Genomic DNA, 15982 nt, shown 5'->3' on the forward strand with positions numbered 1-15982 from the left:
CAATTTTTAACTAAGCAACGAGTGGTATTGACAAGCGGGAACATAAGGAAGAAACTTTTTATAAAAATAATCAAGATGGATGATAATTTGCTAACTTAACTTTCCGAAAAGCCAGAGTCCATGGTGATAGTTAAAGAATAAAATTATTCGGGGCTGGCTGGTGGCACACAAGGTTAAGTGCACATAGTGCTGAGAGCTAGGACCAGCTCAAGGACCCAAGTTCGAGCGCCTGCTCCGCACCAACAGTGGGGATACTCCATAAGCGGTGAGGAAGGTCTAGATGCAGGTGTCTATCTTTCTCACTCTCTAGCTTACCCTGCCCTTTCAGTTTCTCTCTGCCCTACTGAATATAATAGAAAAGAAAAAAGGAAGAAAAAGGAGAAGGGAGGGGAGGGGGAAGGGAGGGGAGGGGAGGGGAGGGGAGGGGAGGGGAGGGGAGGGGAGGGGAGGGGAGGGGAGGGAGGCTGAGCAGTGGCGTACCAGATTAAGTGCACATAGTACAAAGCACAAGGACCCACGCAAGGATCCAGGCTGAAGTCCCCGGTTCCCCACGTGTGGGGGGGTCACTTCACAAGGGTGAAGCAGGTCTGCAGGTGTCTTATCTTTCTCTCTCCCTCTCCCTTTCTGTTTCACCATCACTGGGCGTTCCCCTGGTGCTGGGGTGTGGTGTCTAGGTTCAAGATCAGGGCTTTGTGCTCTATTGGGTGTACTATCTTCTGGCCCTATATTTGTAATTTTAACTTCAGAAATTGAAACTGCTATAGTAATTTTTCCATATTTGTTGTTAGGTTTTTTATGCCAGAAAAGTCTTGAAAATTACTTACCTCTTCTGCATATGCTTTTCCAATTCCATCAGTACCACCAGTGACAACTGAGAAAAGAAAAAAGTAACTGTTGAGTTTAAGAATTAACACTGAAGAAAATTTCATCAGGGCAAGGGTACATAGCATAATAGTTATGCAAACAGACTGTCTTGGCTGAGGCTCCGAAATCCTAGTTTCAATCCCCCCGCACCACCATAAGCCAGAGCTGATCAATGTTCTGGTTAATAACAAAAAAAGAATAAATAAATAAATAAAAAAGAGTACTTCATCATAGCAAAGCAAGACCCACTAATTCTACATGGAGGGCTGTATAATAAACATAGAAACAGGTACGGTCTACACCCCATCAAGAATTTTGGTCCATACACTCAGAGGGGGAGAAACATTACGGGAAGATGACTAGAGGACTCTGAACTCAATTCCATCAAACCCGGAGAGAGAGAAGAGGGACATTCAGAAGTGGCAATAGGTTTAGATGTGACTTAGAAAGAAAGAGAAGGCAGGGTCATAGAAGAAAATGTGCAAATATAAATAAATACAGAGAGGTATTTGGAGAAATAATAGTCAACCAGTATCTGGGACCGTGGGTTACTGCAGTTTCCAATGCAGCAAATCGGGACATAGAACTCTGGTGATGGGAATGAGGTAGAATTTTGTAAATCAATATTAAATGACTAAGGAAAAAACAGAAATAAATAAAAACAAAAAAAGGTGGATCAGCACATCATCCAAGTAAGTTAATTTACTGGTCCTGCCACTGTCTTAAGATATTGATTGGATCCCCACAACAACCCTGGGTCCATACTCCCAGAGGGATGGAGAATGGGAAAGCTATCCGGGGAGGGGATGGGATATGGAGATCGGATGGTGGGAATTGTGTGGAGTTGTAGCCCTCCTATCCTACGGTTTTGTTAATGTCTCCTTTCTTAAATAAATAAATTTTTTTTAAAAAGATATTGATTGGGTCGCACATTCCGCTGATGTCGTTTAAGTGTTATTTTTTAAACATATTTATTACTTATTTATTGTATAGATACAGAAAGAAATCAATTGGGTGGGAGGATAGAGAAGAGTAACACCTGCAGCACTGCTTCTCCACTTGTGAATATCTCCCTTGATGCAGGTGAGGACCAGGAACTTTGAATCCCAGTCCATGTGTATTGTAGCGTGTGCACTTGACTGGGTGTGCTACTTACTTCTCTGCCCTAGTATGGGGTACAGATGCTTGATGAAAGCTAGTTGTGAGTTTGGGGGGTTAAAATACTTCAAAAATGCTAATGCATATATACACCAGGAGGCATGTATCTGGTTATCTTCCTCTGTTATATAACTAGCCTTTGCCGATCTCTGCCAAGATACAGTCTTCCATTGGAGGCTCAGTGGCATTTCAAAATCATGGTATTTAAATTCTACCATCCAATCCCATTTGGAATTTTCCATAGACATGACCGCTATTCACTTATTTGGTTACAGTAGTTGGCATGACATCAGGATTTCTTTTTTTTTCCACGTATTCATCCATTTTCCAGAAAAATTAGTTCTCCATCACCTTCCGAAGGCACAATAATTTTAGTGGTTTAGTTTATAAGAAAAGTTAATTCATAGATTTAAACATTTGAGGTAGAACATGAAATTAGGCAGTGATGTGAAGACTTCTCTGACCACACATGAATTTTGCTTTTCATCTTATGAGTATTTTGGAAGACATATGGACTCAAATTTTATTCTTTTTAAAAAATATTTTGGAGTTTGGAGTTTGGAGTATGGCACCAAAGTAAGAAAGCAGAAGTACACTAGAGTTTGCAGTGAGTACCTCCCTAATACTTCCTCTGCACTTTTCCAAGCTTTGGGTCCATGATTGCTCAACAATTTGTTTGGCTTTGTATGTTAACTCTCTTTTCAGTCACCAGGTTCCAGGTGTCATCAGGATGCCGGCCAGACTTCCCTGGATTGAAGACCCCACCAATATGTCCTGGAGCTCAGCTTCCCCAGAGACCCACCCTACTAGGGAAAGAGAGAGGCAGACTGGGAGTATGGACCGACCAGTCAACGCCCATGTTCAGCGGGGAAGCAATTACAGAAGCCAGACCTTCTACCTTCTGCAACCCACAATGACCCTGGGTCCACGCTCCCAGAGGGATAGAGAATGGGAAAGCTATCGGGGGAGGGGGTGGGATATGGAGATTGGGCGGTGGGAATTGTGTGGGGTTGTACCCCTCCTACCCTATGGTTTTGTTAATTAATCCTTTCTTAAATAAAAAAGAAAAAAAATAATAAAAAAAAAAAAAGAACTTTAGTTGGGGGAACGATGTGGAGTTGTACTCCTGTTATCTCATAATTTTATAAATCACTGATACAAATTAAAAAGAGAGAGAGAATTTTATTCCATACTCCCAGAGGGGTAAATGATAGGGAAATGTGAGCACTTGTAGCGTCTGTCACCAAGAATCTTGTTTTTATACCATCACTGAAAGAGACGTGGATCAGGAAAAACCCCAGACGAAACCAGGCATTTGTTTTGCTTATCTGAGAGAGAAGAGGGGGAAAGGACGGACACTTGGAAGTAATAATAGGTGTAGATATGATGTAGAAAGGAAGTGAAGGTAGGACAGTAGGAAAAAAAAAAAACAGCCAGAAATATATATAGCTATAGATAGATTGTGACCTTAGGAGACTCACTACAGTTTCCAATGGAGGGGGTAGGGACACAGAACTCTGGTAGTGGGAAAGGTGTAGAATTATACCCCTATTACCTTATAATTTTGTAAATCAGTATTAAAGCACTAAGAAAAATAAAAAAAAATATTTTATATGGTTTTTTTTTAATGACAGAAAGATACATAGGATACACACAGAAAAGTAAGCAGAGCACTGCTCCGCTCTGGCTTATGGTGATGCTGGGGATTGAACTGGGACTTCGGAGCCACAGGCAAACGGTCTTTGGCATAACCATTATGCTGTCTCCCCAGCCCTCAAATTTTATTCTCTATGCCTTCTACTAACGTGCTAGTGTTTCACATATAAAGGATAAACACTGTCTTATTGTTTCCAATTCTCTCCTTTTTCTTTTCTCTTTCAAGTGTTTCACAGCCTCCTTCACACCCCATCAACTCCACCCTTCTAGATCTCAAAGAAAAGAACATTTCTCTTACCAACACTGCTCTTCGCTAGTTTCTTGTTAGTATTTATTATGTGTACATGTCTTAGCTCTTCTGTCAGACTACCCCCCATGTCCCTGTTCCTTGCTACATGATATTCACAAAGCAGGTGCTATGTAGATACTTGCCAAGTGCATTTAGTTAGCTGCCAAGCAACCCAACACCACAAGACAGGGACTGCTCTCCTGAAAACACGGTTTCTTAAAAGTTTTTCACCGTAAAAGTGAACTACCTTACTGTCTCTTACATCAGGACCATCTGCCAGTAATTGAACCATATGACAGAGTCTTTGGTACCTAGTTTTGTCTCTAAACCTGTGAAGCAATCACAACAAAGATATATTTGGAGACTCAACATAGGAAATAGAAACAAGAGTAAATAAATGGCATTGTGTGAAACTAAAAAGCTTCTACACATCAAAAGCAAACTAACACAAGGATAGCCAGGCAACCCAGTAAAATGGGAGAACATAATTGCACCTCACACATCTGACAAGCAACTGATAGCATTTCTTTTTTTCTTTTTTAAGATTTTATTTATTTATTAGTGAGAAAGATAAGAGGAGAGAGAAAGAACCAGCTATCACTCTGGTACATGTGCTGCCAAGAATTGAACTCGGGACCTCATGCTTGAGAATCCAATGCTCTATCCATTGTGCCACCTCCAGGATCACAACAACTGACATCATTTCTATATGGAAATGGTATAAAACTACAAAAAAAAAAAAACCCAAAGATAATCCAATTTAAAAAAACCTGAGCCAATGAACTAGACAGTTTTCCCAAGAAGAGATACGCATGGCCCACAGACATAAATACTCCACTCCACTTATCATTAGAGAAATGCAAATTAAAGCTACACTGAGATACCATCTCTCACACCTGAGAGAATGGTTTCCATCAACAACCCAGGAAATGACAGGTGTTGGCAACGTTGTGGAGGAAAAGGAACTCTGTTTCACTGCTGGTGAGGATGCAGTCCCTTTGTAAGACAAGTAAATATGGAATATCATCCCTAGGTATTTATCCAATGGACACTCAAACACTAATTAGAATGGGCATATGCACCCCTATGTTCATAGCTGTATTATTCACAAGAGTCAAGAGTGGAAGCAGCTCAAATACCCATCAACAAATAACTGGTTCAAGAAGTTATGGGATATTATATATTCCTTGAGACACTACTCGGCAATCAAAAAAGATGATATTGTGTCCTTTGGGACAAAATGGACAGAACTGGAGGTGATTGTGCTTAGTGAAATAAGTAAAGAGATAAAGGGTGGTTTCACTCATATGTGGAAACTAGAGATCTGATACATATAAACTTGCAAAAAATAAAATAAAATAAAACTGAAGCAAGCAGGGAGTCGGGCTGTAGCGCAGCGGGTTAAGTGCAGGTGGCGCAAAGCACAAGGACTGGCATAAGGATCCCAGTTCGAACCCCGGCTCCCCACCTGCAGAGGAGTCGCTTCATAGGCGGTGAAGCAGGTCTGCAGGTGTCTATCTTTCTCTCCTCCTCTCTGTCTTCCCCTCCTCTCTCCATTTCTCTCTGTCCTATCCAACAACGACAACAATAATAACTACAACAATAAAACAACAAGGGCAACAAAAGGGAATAAATAAATAAAATAAATATAAAAAAACTGAAGCAAGCGAACTGTTTCTAAGACTTGTGAGAATTATGGTGGTTATCTTTGGAAGGTAGGAGGGTAGAGATACAGAAATTTGATGGTGGCTGTAGTGTGAATCTGTATATCATATATATCTTGAATGCTATATCGGGAAATTTTCTACAGGGATATAAATACGTAAATATGTATATGTATGTATTTGAAAAGGATACAAATAACTAATGGTATGTATGCATATGTGTGTGCTTTACAATGCTAGTTCCAACTTATCTAAACCAGCACAATACACTTTAGAATCTCAAAAATGAGGCCCAAGTTCAATTCCTGGCATTGCATGTGCACAGTCAAGCCCTGGTCTCCTTCCTCTCCTTATACATACATACATACATACACACACACACACACACACACACACAATCTTTTTTTTTCTTTTACTATTTATTCCCTTTTGTTGCCCTTGTTGTTTTATTGCTATAGTTATTGTTGTTGTGATTGATGCTGTTGTTGTTGGATAGGACAGAGAGAAATGGAGAGAGGAGGGGAAGACAGAGAGGGCAAGAGAAAGACACCTGCAGACCTGCTTCACCACCTGTGAAGCGACACCCCTGCATATAGGGAGCTGGGGGCTTGAACCGGGATCCTTACACCGGTCCTTGCGCTTTGTGCCACCTGCGCTTACATAATCTTCTCTTAAAAGGTGTCCCACAGATGGTGGGGGCATAGAATTTTGGTAGTGGGTTCAGTGTGGAACTATATTGTATAATCTTATAAACCACTATAACTCACAAATAAACAAAATTGGCCCGCAAACCCTAGAATATTCCAGGACAAGAGGCTAGAGGATTTCAGAAGTTTCCGTTTCATCAAACTAGATTTTTCTCTTTCTCCTGCTCATTTTTAAAGGAGATTTCCAAGAAGTAAAAGAGATAATAGATACAGTTACTTGGTCATCTTAAAAGGAGATGTTTCCCAAGGTTCCTCTTAACTGTGTTATACAAAGTAGACTGTCTTAGTTTGAAAGACAGGCCAAATATAGTGAAAAAAGATTTGGTTTTATGTTCCCATCAAGAACATTTTTTTCTATCATCTCCTGCTATTAGTCATCAAATTTAAAATCAAACCATTTTCAGAAACTATTACTTGTATCACCATGAGGATACAATGTGTTACGGTCACTGTGGACATCAAGTACTCTACAAATCACCCATTTCATGACCAGGACCTTAATAATTAAACACTAACAGTGTAACTCTAAGTTGTATAATTATTTAAAGTAAGCTCTGATCTTTTTTTAGCTAGATAAAAATAGCACTTGTCCATATTTAATACTTCTCAAATTCAGCACTGCATAGTCAGTCATATTTAAGGCAAATATTCTCTCTGTAGTACACTTTTTTTCTGAGGAAATAGTAAAGTATACAAATTAGTTTTATGGGAAAAAAAATAAAAAATAAATTTGGAAAATCAGGGGCCATTCTTAGTCATCTATATACCACCATTATAGTGTCATCTACAATAGCCTGGCAATAATCTAGTGCCATTCCCCCATCAAGAGAAATGACAAATGCTTTAGTTTCCAAAATACAAACACAATCAAATCATTTGTCAAACCTCAGCTAATTATACAAGGTTTGCTCAGTGCAAAAAGTTTTTTTAATTTTCTTGTTTAAGAGAAGGAGGATGAGAGCAATGGTTGTCCTGTTTTTTGTTTCTAAAGATGTGATCTACCAGAGGCCAGGAGTCAGCTCATCCAGTAGACAGGAGCCTCCCCATGTTAAGGTCCCAGCACCTCCTGGAACATGAACACTGCCAGAACACCAAGGGTGGTTGGTGGCACAGTGCTGTGGTATCTCTCCTCTGTGTCTCTCTCTTCCACTTCCCCTGTTTTGAGGATACTTGTCTTCAACCAGTAGTATAAGAAATACCAGTGCTGGGCGCATGGCCAGTAAGTTGGCTCAGTGGTTGAACACAAGCATGGCCTACATATGACTCCCAGTCCTATCGCCAGCACCACAAATGCCAGAGTGATGCTCTAGTTCACTCACTCATGAAGCATCCCCTCTTCAGGTGAAGAGCAGGGGCTTGAACTCAGGTCCTTGCACATGGGAATATGTGCAGTTAACTGGATACATCACCACCAGGCCTCCTAATCTTCTTTAAAGTGCTAACTTACGGGAGTCAGGCAGTAGCATGGAGGGTTAAGCGCACATGGCGCAAAGCCCAAGGACTGGCCTAAGGATCCTGGTTCGAGCCCCCAGCTCCCCACCTACACGAGAGTCGCTTCACAGGCAGTGATAAAAAAACAAAAACTCTGGTAAAAAAAAAAAAAAAAAAAAAACAAGAGCACTGCTCAGTTCTGGTTTATGATAGTGCAGGGGATTGAACTTGAGACTTGGGGGCCTCAGGCATGAGAGTCTATTTGCATAAGCATTATGCTATCTACCCCCAACCAGGAGTAAAATTTCTCAGACACCATTTTTTTCATCTCTGTCCAAATGGACAATATTTCCCTTCTTCCAATTTATATAACTGGAATGTATCTGGGGCACAGATTCATTCACTTCACCCGTGTCACCTTCTGGGGTCACCACCATCTATATCCCAAGAAGCACATCCTTCTAACCCACCCACTAGCTCTGAATTTTACTCCTGGCTAAATGTTCCCCACACTGTAGTCAATGTGATCACTCCAAAGGGCAAAATCTGCCTACATCACATCCCATCCCATCCCAGCCTACAACCTGCCACTGGCTTCCCACTGTTTTTATAAGAACTTCCATGAGCTGACCTTTCCTCCCATCACTGTCCTTCTTCCAATCATTTACCAGGTCATGCTAAAAAAAAAAAAAAAAAAAAAAAAAAAAAAGGGAGGGGAGTCGGGCGGTAGCATAGCAGGTCAAGCACATGTGGCGATAAGCGCAAGGACCAAGGATCCTGGTCGGAGCCCCCGGCTCCCCACCTGCAGAGGAGTCGCTTCACAAGCGGTGAAGCAGGTCTGCAGGTGTCTATGTTTCTCTCCCCCCTCTGTCTTCCCCTCCTCTCTCCATTTCTCTCTGTCCTAGCCAACAATATCAACATCAAAAACAACAATAACTACAACAACAATAAAAACAACAAGGGCAACAAAAGGGAAAATAAATATATTAAAAATGTTTATTGTTTCTCCAAAGTAGCATGCTCTCTCGTCACAAATGTTGTTCCTTATATTTCCCATTTAAACTCCAATCAGTCTCTCACTCATGATATTGGAGCTTCACTTGAACTTCACCTTTAGGATTTCCATAGGCGCTAGATTAACTTAAGATCACAATGCCAATTATACTCTGTACTGGCCTTTCATATTCATAATATAGGTTTCCATAAAGGTAGGGTTTATATCCCTGCAGTCTAACTGCAAGCACGTTCATTGCCTGGTGAGAATAGGGTAGGGTAGGGTAGGGTAGGGTAGGGTAGGGTAGGGTAGGGTAGGGTAGAATAAAACAAAACAATTATCCCAGTATTAAGAGGTTTTTCTGGATGAATAAATACAATTATGAATGGTAAACTAGAAATAAGAGTCGGGACCAGGTGGTGGCACACCTGGCTGAGTGCACATGTTACAATGCGCAAGGACCCAGGTTCAAACCCCTGGTCCCCACCTGCAGGAAGGAAAGCTTTCCAAGTGGTGAAGCAGGGCTGCAGGTGTCTTTCTCTCTCCCTCTCTATCTCCCTCTACCCTCTTGATTTCTGACTGTTTCTATTCAATAAATAAAGATAATAAGGAAATTTTTAAAAAGAAAAGAGAAGAGTCTCATTGCTAGAGAGAATCTGTCCATGTCCTCCCCCCATATTTGGATGGGGTTATTTGTTGTCTTGTTGAGATTTGCAAGTTCTTTATATATTCTGGTTATTAGCCTCTTGTCTGATGTATGGCATGTAAAGATCTTCTCCCATTCTGTGAGGGGTCTCTTGGTTTGGTGGGTAGTAGTTTCTTTAGCTGTGCAGAAGCTTTTTAATTTTTTGTAGTCCCTTAGGTTTATGCTTGTCTCAGTCTTCTTTGTAATTGGATTTGTTTCATTGAAGATGTCTTTAAAATTTATGTGGAAAAGAGTTCTGCCAATATTGTCCTCTAAGTATCTGATACTTTGTGGTCTAACATCCAAGTCCTTGATCCATTTGGAATTTACTTTTGTATTTGGTGAAATATAGTGGTTCAGTTTCATTCTTCTGCATGTTTCAACCCATTTTTTCCAACACCATTTGTTGAAGAGACTCTGCTTTCCCCATTTAATAGTCTGGGCACCTTTGTCAAAGATTAGATGTCCATAGTTGTGGGGACTTACTTCTGGGCTCTCAATTCTATTCCACTGGTCAGTATGTCTATTCATGTTCCAGTACCAAGCAGTTTTGATGACAATGACCCTATAATACAATTTGAGATCTGGGAGTGTGATGCCTCCAGTTCTGTTCTTTTTTTGTTTTGGCAATTCTAGGTCTTTTCTGTTTCCAGATTAAAAGTATTCTTTTTTTTTTTTTTTTTTTTTTTACCAGAGTATTGCTCAGCTCTGTCTCATTGTAATGCCAAGAACTGAACCTAAGACTTTGACATCTCTGACATGAAAATCTTTGTGCAGAGGGCTGGGTAGTAGCACAGCAGGTTAACCACACATAGTGCAAAGCTTAAGGACTGGCATAAGGATCTCGGTTCGAGCTCCCGGCTCCCCACCTGTGGGGGTTGGGGGTCACTTCACAAGCAGTGAAGCAGGTTTGCAGGTATCTATCTTTCTTTTCCCCTCCTCTCTCGATTTCTCTGTCTAACCCTAACACTATCCAACAACAATGACAGCAATAACAAAAACAATAATAATAACAATGGTAAACAACAAGGGCAACAAAAGGGAATAAATAGCTTCCAGGAGCAGTGGATTTGTAGTGCAGGCACCAAGTCCCAACAATAACCCTGGAGGGAAAAAAAGAAAAAAGAAAAAGAAAATCTTTGTGTATAACCATTATGCTATTCCTCAAGCTCTAAAGGTAGTTTTCAACAAGGGGCGGGGGGAGTTGCAAGGATCACCCATCAGTCTACAACTCTCTCATATTTCCCACACCCTCTAGGTATATAATGGTTATGGGCAAAAGTGAGGTAGAAAAAAAGGGGAGTGGGAGGACTGGGCAGGAGAAAAATGGGAGGCTTATTGGCCTCCACATCTAAATATAATACCAGAACCCAGATATCTAAAGCTTTGTGGAGATGGAAACAGACAACTGTAAAGAATATCCCAACCTGGCATCCAGAAATGTCTAGCTTGTTGCAGATTATATAAAATACTGGCAACTGACCAGGGCTCAGCTTCCAGATTTTATGTAGTCAACAAATTAAAAGGAAAAAAAATCAATTTGGGTAGGTTAAAAATATGCTACTCTTTTTGTCCTCAACTTGCTAGGAACAGATATTTTTAGTGAGGACCAATCAACCTTATCAAAATCAAACATCGAAAATAGGCTAGAGGAACACTGGAAGCAAACAGGCTATTTTTAGCTCTCCTGCAGACCCACCACATTCTGACTGTGGAAGCCATGCAGAAGAACTTAGTTATTCTAAGCAGCCTCTTTGTCATGACCCGCCCACCCCCAGCACCTGAATACAGAAAATAGTGAATTGATTAAAGATTAATATTGCCCTGAACCATGACAGCTGCCTTTCCTCTGAGTGTTGTGGGGGATTGTTGTGGGGGGGGGGGGAGGATGACAGAGAGTCTGCATCAGTGCTCCTCTTGGGAATCTATTGCATGGAAAGAAAATTGCTATTTTAATTCCCCTTTGTTGCTAAAAATAGTAGTCTCCATTGATTCAAGCAAACATGGAACAGGCTTCGCAATGCTGAATTTAGAAACCACTGAAGTCCCAAAGAGCAAATGCTAACGTAGTCTAACACATGCCAGCTCATATTTAACAGAGAACAAAGAAGAGAAGCATGCAGGTTGCAAGTTAATAAAACAGCAGCAGCTTCCTGCATTTTCATTCAAGAGAAATAGTGTAAGTGATGCAAAAAGGGGAAGAAGAAGAAAAAAGGACCAATGAGAACCTTTCCTCCTAATCATACGTTAATAAAAAATAATAATTTTAAAGGATAAACATCAGCTTATGCTAAAACGGAGATGTTACTGTATTTCCCCAAGCCCATGGTTTGGGGAAAGATGATTTTTTTTTTTTAGACTTTATTGGATATAGACAGTTGGAGATTAAAGGGGAAATAGAGAAGAAGAGAGACAGAGAGACACCTGCAGCACTGCTTCACCACTCACAAAACTTTCCCCCTGCAGGTAGGGACCAAGCCTGAATCTAGATCCTTATGAATTGTAACCTGTGCACTCAACCAGATACGCCACACCTGCCCTAGGAAAAACCTTTTCTCAAGCACAGTATATTACCACAGAGAGAAAACACCAGGTTATAAATACCCTATATCAAAGTAGAGGTCACCCACTCCCTACTGAGAAGCTCTTCTCTATCTCTCTCTCTTCCTCTCTCTTTCTCCCTCTCTCTCCTCTACTTCTCTTGACCCAACCAAAAACTGCTCATGGTTAGTTTGCCATTTTAAAAACTCCTGGGGGTAGAGGTGGGGGTGGCAGCATGCACACTCAGCTGACGAGTCTGTGTTCAGTGGTGCTGCAAAAGCACTCACAGGTTCAGAATAGAAAAAAGCAAACTGAAAGCAGTACATACTATATGAAATCAAAGAATGTGAGGAAATACTGGCAGTCATTATCCCATAACGAGAACACATGAAGAACTCCCAGGATTCAACAGCAAAAAGTGACCCGGTTTACAAATGGTCAAATGACTTGCACTAACACTTATCCAAAGAAGATATGCTCAGCTTAGGCATGAAAAGATGTTTGATAGGGCTGGCTACTTGGTGTTAGCACGTATAAAGACCTAAGTTCTATGTGGCCCGCGAGGTGGCGCAGTGGATAAAGCACTGGACTCTCAAGCATGAGGTTCTCAGTTCAATCCCCGACAGCACATGTACCAGAGTGATGTCTGGTTCTTTCTCTCTGTCCTCCTATCTTTCTCATGAATAAGTAAATAAATAATCTTTAAAAAAAAGACCTAAGTTCAAGCCCCTGGCCTCCACCTGCAGAGGGGAAAACTTCACAAATGGTAAAGCAGTGCTGCAGATGTCTCTGTCTCTGTCTCTCTCTCTCTCCCTATCTCCCCTTCCCAGTCTACTTTAGTTTAATTTAATATAAATTTTATCTTTATTTATCAGAGCACATAATCTCTGGCTTATGGAGATGCAGGGAATTGAACCTGGGACTTTGGAGCCTCAGATATGACAATCTCTCTGTATAACAATTATGCTATCTCCCCCACTCCTAACTGAATATAGTTTTTAATTAGTGACTTAATAATAGCTTATAAGGTTACATTGATGTTGTGATTTCTTTGCCTTTCTTTTTCTGCCTGTCTGTCTCAAAGAGCTGGCTGGTTGTGGTGAGGCCCCAGAGACAAACAAAAATAAATAAATAAATAAATAAAAATAAATTTAAGGTTTCTATTCTACACCTAGATATATAGTCAAAAGAACAGAAAAGATACTCAAATAGAAACTGGTACATTAATGTTTGTAAAAGCACTATTCATAATTGCCAAGAGGTGGCAGCAGCCCAGTATCCAGCAAGTGATAAATTAATAAACAAAATGTAATCTATCCATTCAGTGGGGCACTATTGCTCCATAAAAAGGAAAGAGAGGCTGACATGTGTTATGAATGAACAGTACGCAAAAAGGAGCCACACATAAAAACACCAGATTACATGAAACAGCCAAAGTAGTTAAATGAGAGAGATTAGTGGTTACTAAAGGCTGGGGGGAAGAGATATAAACTGCTTAATCAGTGTGATTCCTCATACATGTCTTAGAACTAGATAGAGCTTACAGTTGATTCCACTGGATTACCTACATTTTAATGGTTAAATATAAAAACTCTGCCTCAAATTAAAAATCCTTTAAAAATTACTAAAGATTAACTTTTTACTAAAGGTTATACCAAAAAAGAAGTGCATGTGTACACACACACACACACACACACACACACACACACACACACACGAAACCAACAGTAATTTATTTCTCTTGCTGCATGTCCCTTGAAATCAGGAAGTAAAACTCCAATATAGCATTCAGTTTCTACAACAGGATACAAAGGAATCTAGTTTGAACTGCTCCCCTGGGCAAACAACACTGTGTACATGTATCAAAATGTACTAAGCACCAAATATGTACCAAACACAGTAGTGGGTACTTAGACACTATCTGTTTTAGTTGTGCCAACAGCCTGAGACACATCTCAGTAACTATCCCCACCATATAAGGGCTACAGAGACATTTCTATGACAATAGCAAACTTTATAGTCTCTTAACCTCTCTTACATTGTTTCTTCAGCTGTAAAATTAGCTACTATAATAAGATAATAAGTCACTTTTCTTTACTTCCATCCCCATCAGCCACACTTCAGTAACCTAATTTCTAGGCTTTACCACAACCATCATGAAGTCTGGCTGCCAGTGTGCCCTCTCGGACATCAAAGCCTTGGCTAAACCCCCATATTAACAAAGGATAAGCAATGTAGAGAAGTTCAAAATATCTAGAAGGAACAAAGTTCCTTAGATTTACATCCAGTTCTTAATTCTAAACATTTTAATCATGAACTGTATCAAAGAATGCTAACTATTTCTTTCCAGTTTTTTTTTTCTAATCCCCTAATAAGTCAAAACCGGAAGCTGGGCGGTAGTGCAGCGGGTTAAGCGCAGGTGGCGCAAAGCACAAGGACTGGCCTAACCATCCCAGTTTGAGCCCCCAGGTTCCCCACCTTCAGGGGAGTCACTTCACAGGCGGTGAAGCAGGTCTACAGGTGTCTTTCTCTCCCCCTCTCTGTCTCCCCTCCTCTCTCCATTTCTCTCTGTCCTGTCCAACAATGACAACAACAACAACAACAATAAAATAGCAAAAAAAAGGTAAAAAAAATTTTTTTTTAAAAAGAAGTTAAAACCACAGAAGCATAATTCCCTTCTACCAGACAACATCTGGTTGGATCTACTCCATACTTTTTGAAAAATCAATCCTGCCAGTGAAATTATGCTAAGGAATTCATCAACTATCACACTTTTCAAAATGAACATTCAGTAAGGTATGCTTCCAAGCAAATATTTTTCAGAGGCATTTCATGCAATCCAGCATAATTGTTCGTAGTTACAGAGACTATATGCTATATAAAATAGTGATGCGTTACCTAGCAATCAAGGAGATCATGGTCCAGTTCTGGTTCTGCTAGTTAAGTAAACCTGGGCCAGTAAATGACATTTCTGATCCTATTCCAGCATCTTCCTAGCCACAGCTTAAATGAAGGCCAAAACCCTATGATTCTATTATTGTTTTGAATATAAAGTCATAGTATTGATATTTCCCATATTTAGCGGTTTAAAAATTTTCATTACGGGGGTCGGGTGGTAGTGCAGGTGGTTAAGAACACGTGGCACAAAGCGCAAAGACCAGCGTAAGGATCCCGGTTCGAGTCCCCAGTTCCCCACCGGCAGTGGGTCACTTCACAGGCGATGATGCAGGTCTGCAGGTGTCTATGTTTCTCTCTGCCTATCTTCCTCTCCTCTCTCCATTTCTCTCTGTCCTATCCAATAACATGACGTCATCAACAACAACAATAATAACTACAACAATAAAAAAGGGCAACAAAAGGGAAAACAATTTTAAAAATTAATTTTTATTACAGAGTAAACATCACATTAGAGCTGTTATTCAAAATAATAAGAGAGACAGCTAGCTTCTTTTCAGAAATGTGAGAGAAAGATCCAACTGTTTAATTATTCTTTGACTCCTGTTCCACAGCCCTTTAATGAGACGGGTAGAAAACTAAAGGCTTCTTTCTACAGTCTAAAAGGTTTTGTTTTGTTTTTTCTTTTCAGGTAGGGTCATTTGAGAGAGATAGAGTGAAAAATTAAGAGAACTACTCCATTCATATAATGCTGGGAATGGAGCCAGGGCCCTCAGACATGCAAGTCCTGCCCTCTTAACACCTGAGCTATTTCCGTGGCCCCTTTTACAATTCTTGTTTCAGCTGTAAACCTTTTGGAAGATAAGTAGTAAAGACTAGTGAAATGATGTTCTGCTTGTCATTTGAAGCCTATCTCATCCAAGGCCATGGATAAGCCACTGACCTGACACACTGACTTGGTAGCAGTTTAGCTGTCTGGTAGCATGGAGTCAAAAGATGTATACTCCGGTTCGAGCCCCCGGCTCCCCACCTGCAGGGGAGTCGCTTCACGGGCGGTGAAGCAGGTCTGCAGGTGTCTGTCTTTCTCTCCCCTTCTCT

The 15982-nt window shown here is 40.6% G+C and overlaps 1 protein-coding gene across 2 annotated transcripts in view; it reads right to left on the bottom strand.

Moving 5' to 3' along the window:
* The window catches only part of HSD17B12 (hydroxysteroid 17-beta dehydrogenase 12), a 168229-nt gene that overhangs the window by 101208 nt on the left and 51039 nt on the right, over window positions 1-15982 (bottom strand). The window contains exon 2 of one of the 2 annotated variants that reach the window (XM_007531506.3): window positions 825-871. The exons of the other annotated variant lie outside the window; for it this stretch is intronic. Within the exon in view, the coding sequence (XP_007531568.1) occupies window positions 825-871 (47 nt within the window). The remainder of the gene's footprint in view (window positions 1-824; window positions 872-15982) is intronic. 2 annotated transcript variants of the gene reach the window in all.

The sequence above is a fragment of the Erinaceus europaeus genome, chromosome 17 (assembly GCF_950295315.1).
Source record: "Erinaceus europaeus chromosome 17, mEriEur2.1, whole genome shotgun sequence".
NCBI classification, from domain to species: Eukaryota; Metazoa; Chordata; class Mammalia; order Eulipotyphla; family Erinaceidae; genus Erinaceus; species Erinaceus europaeus.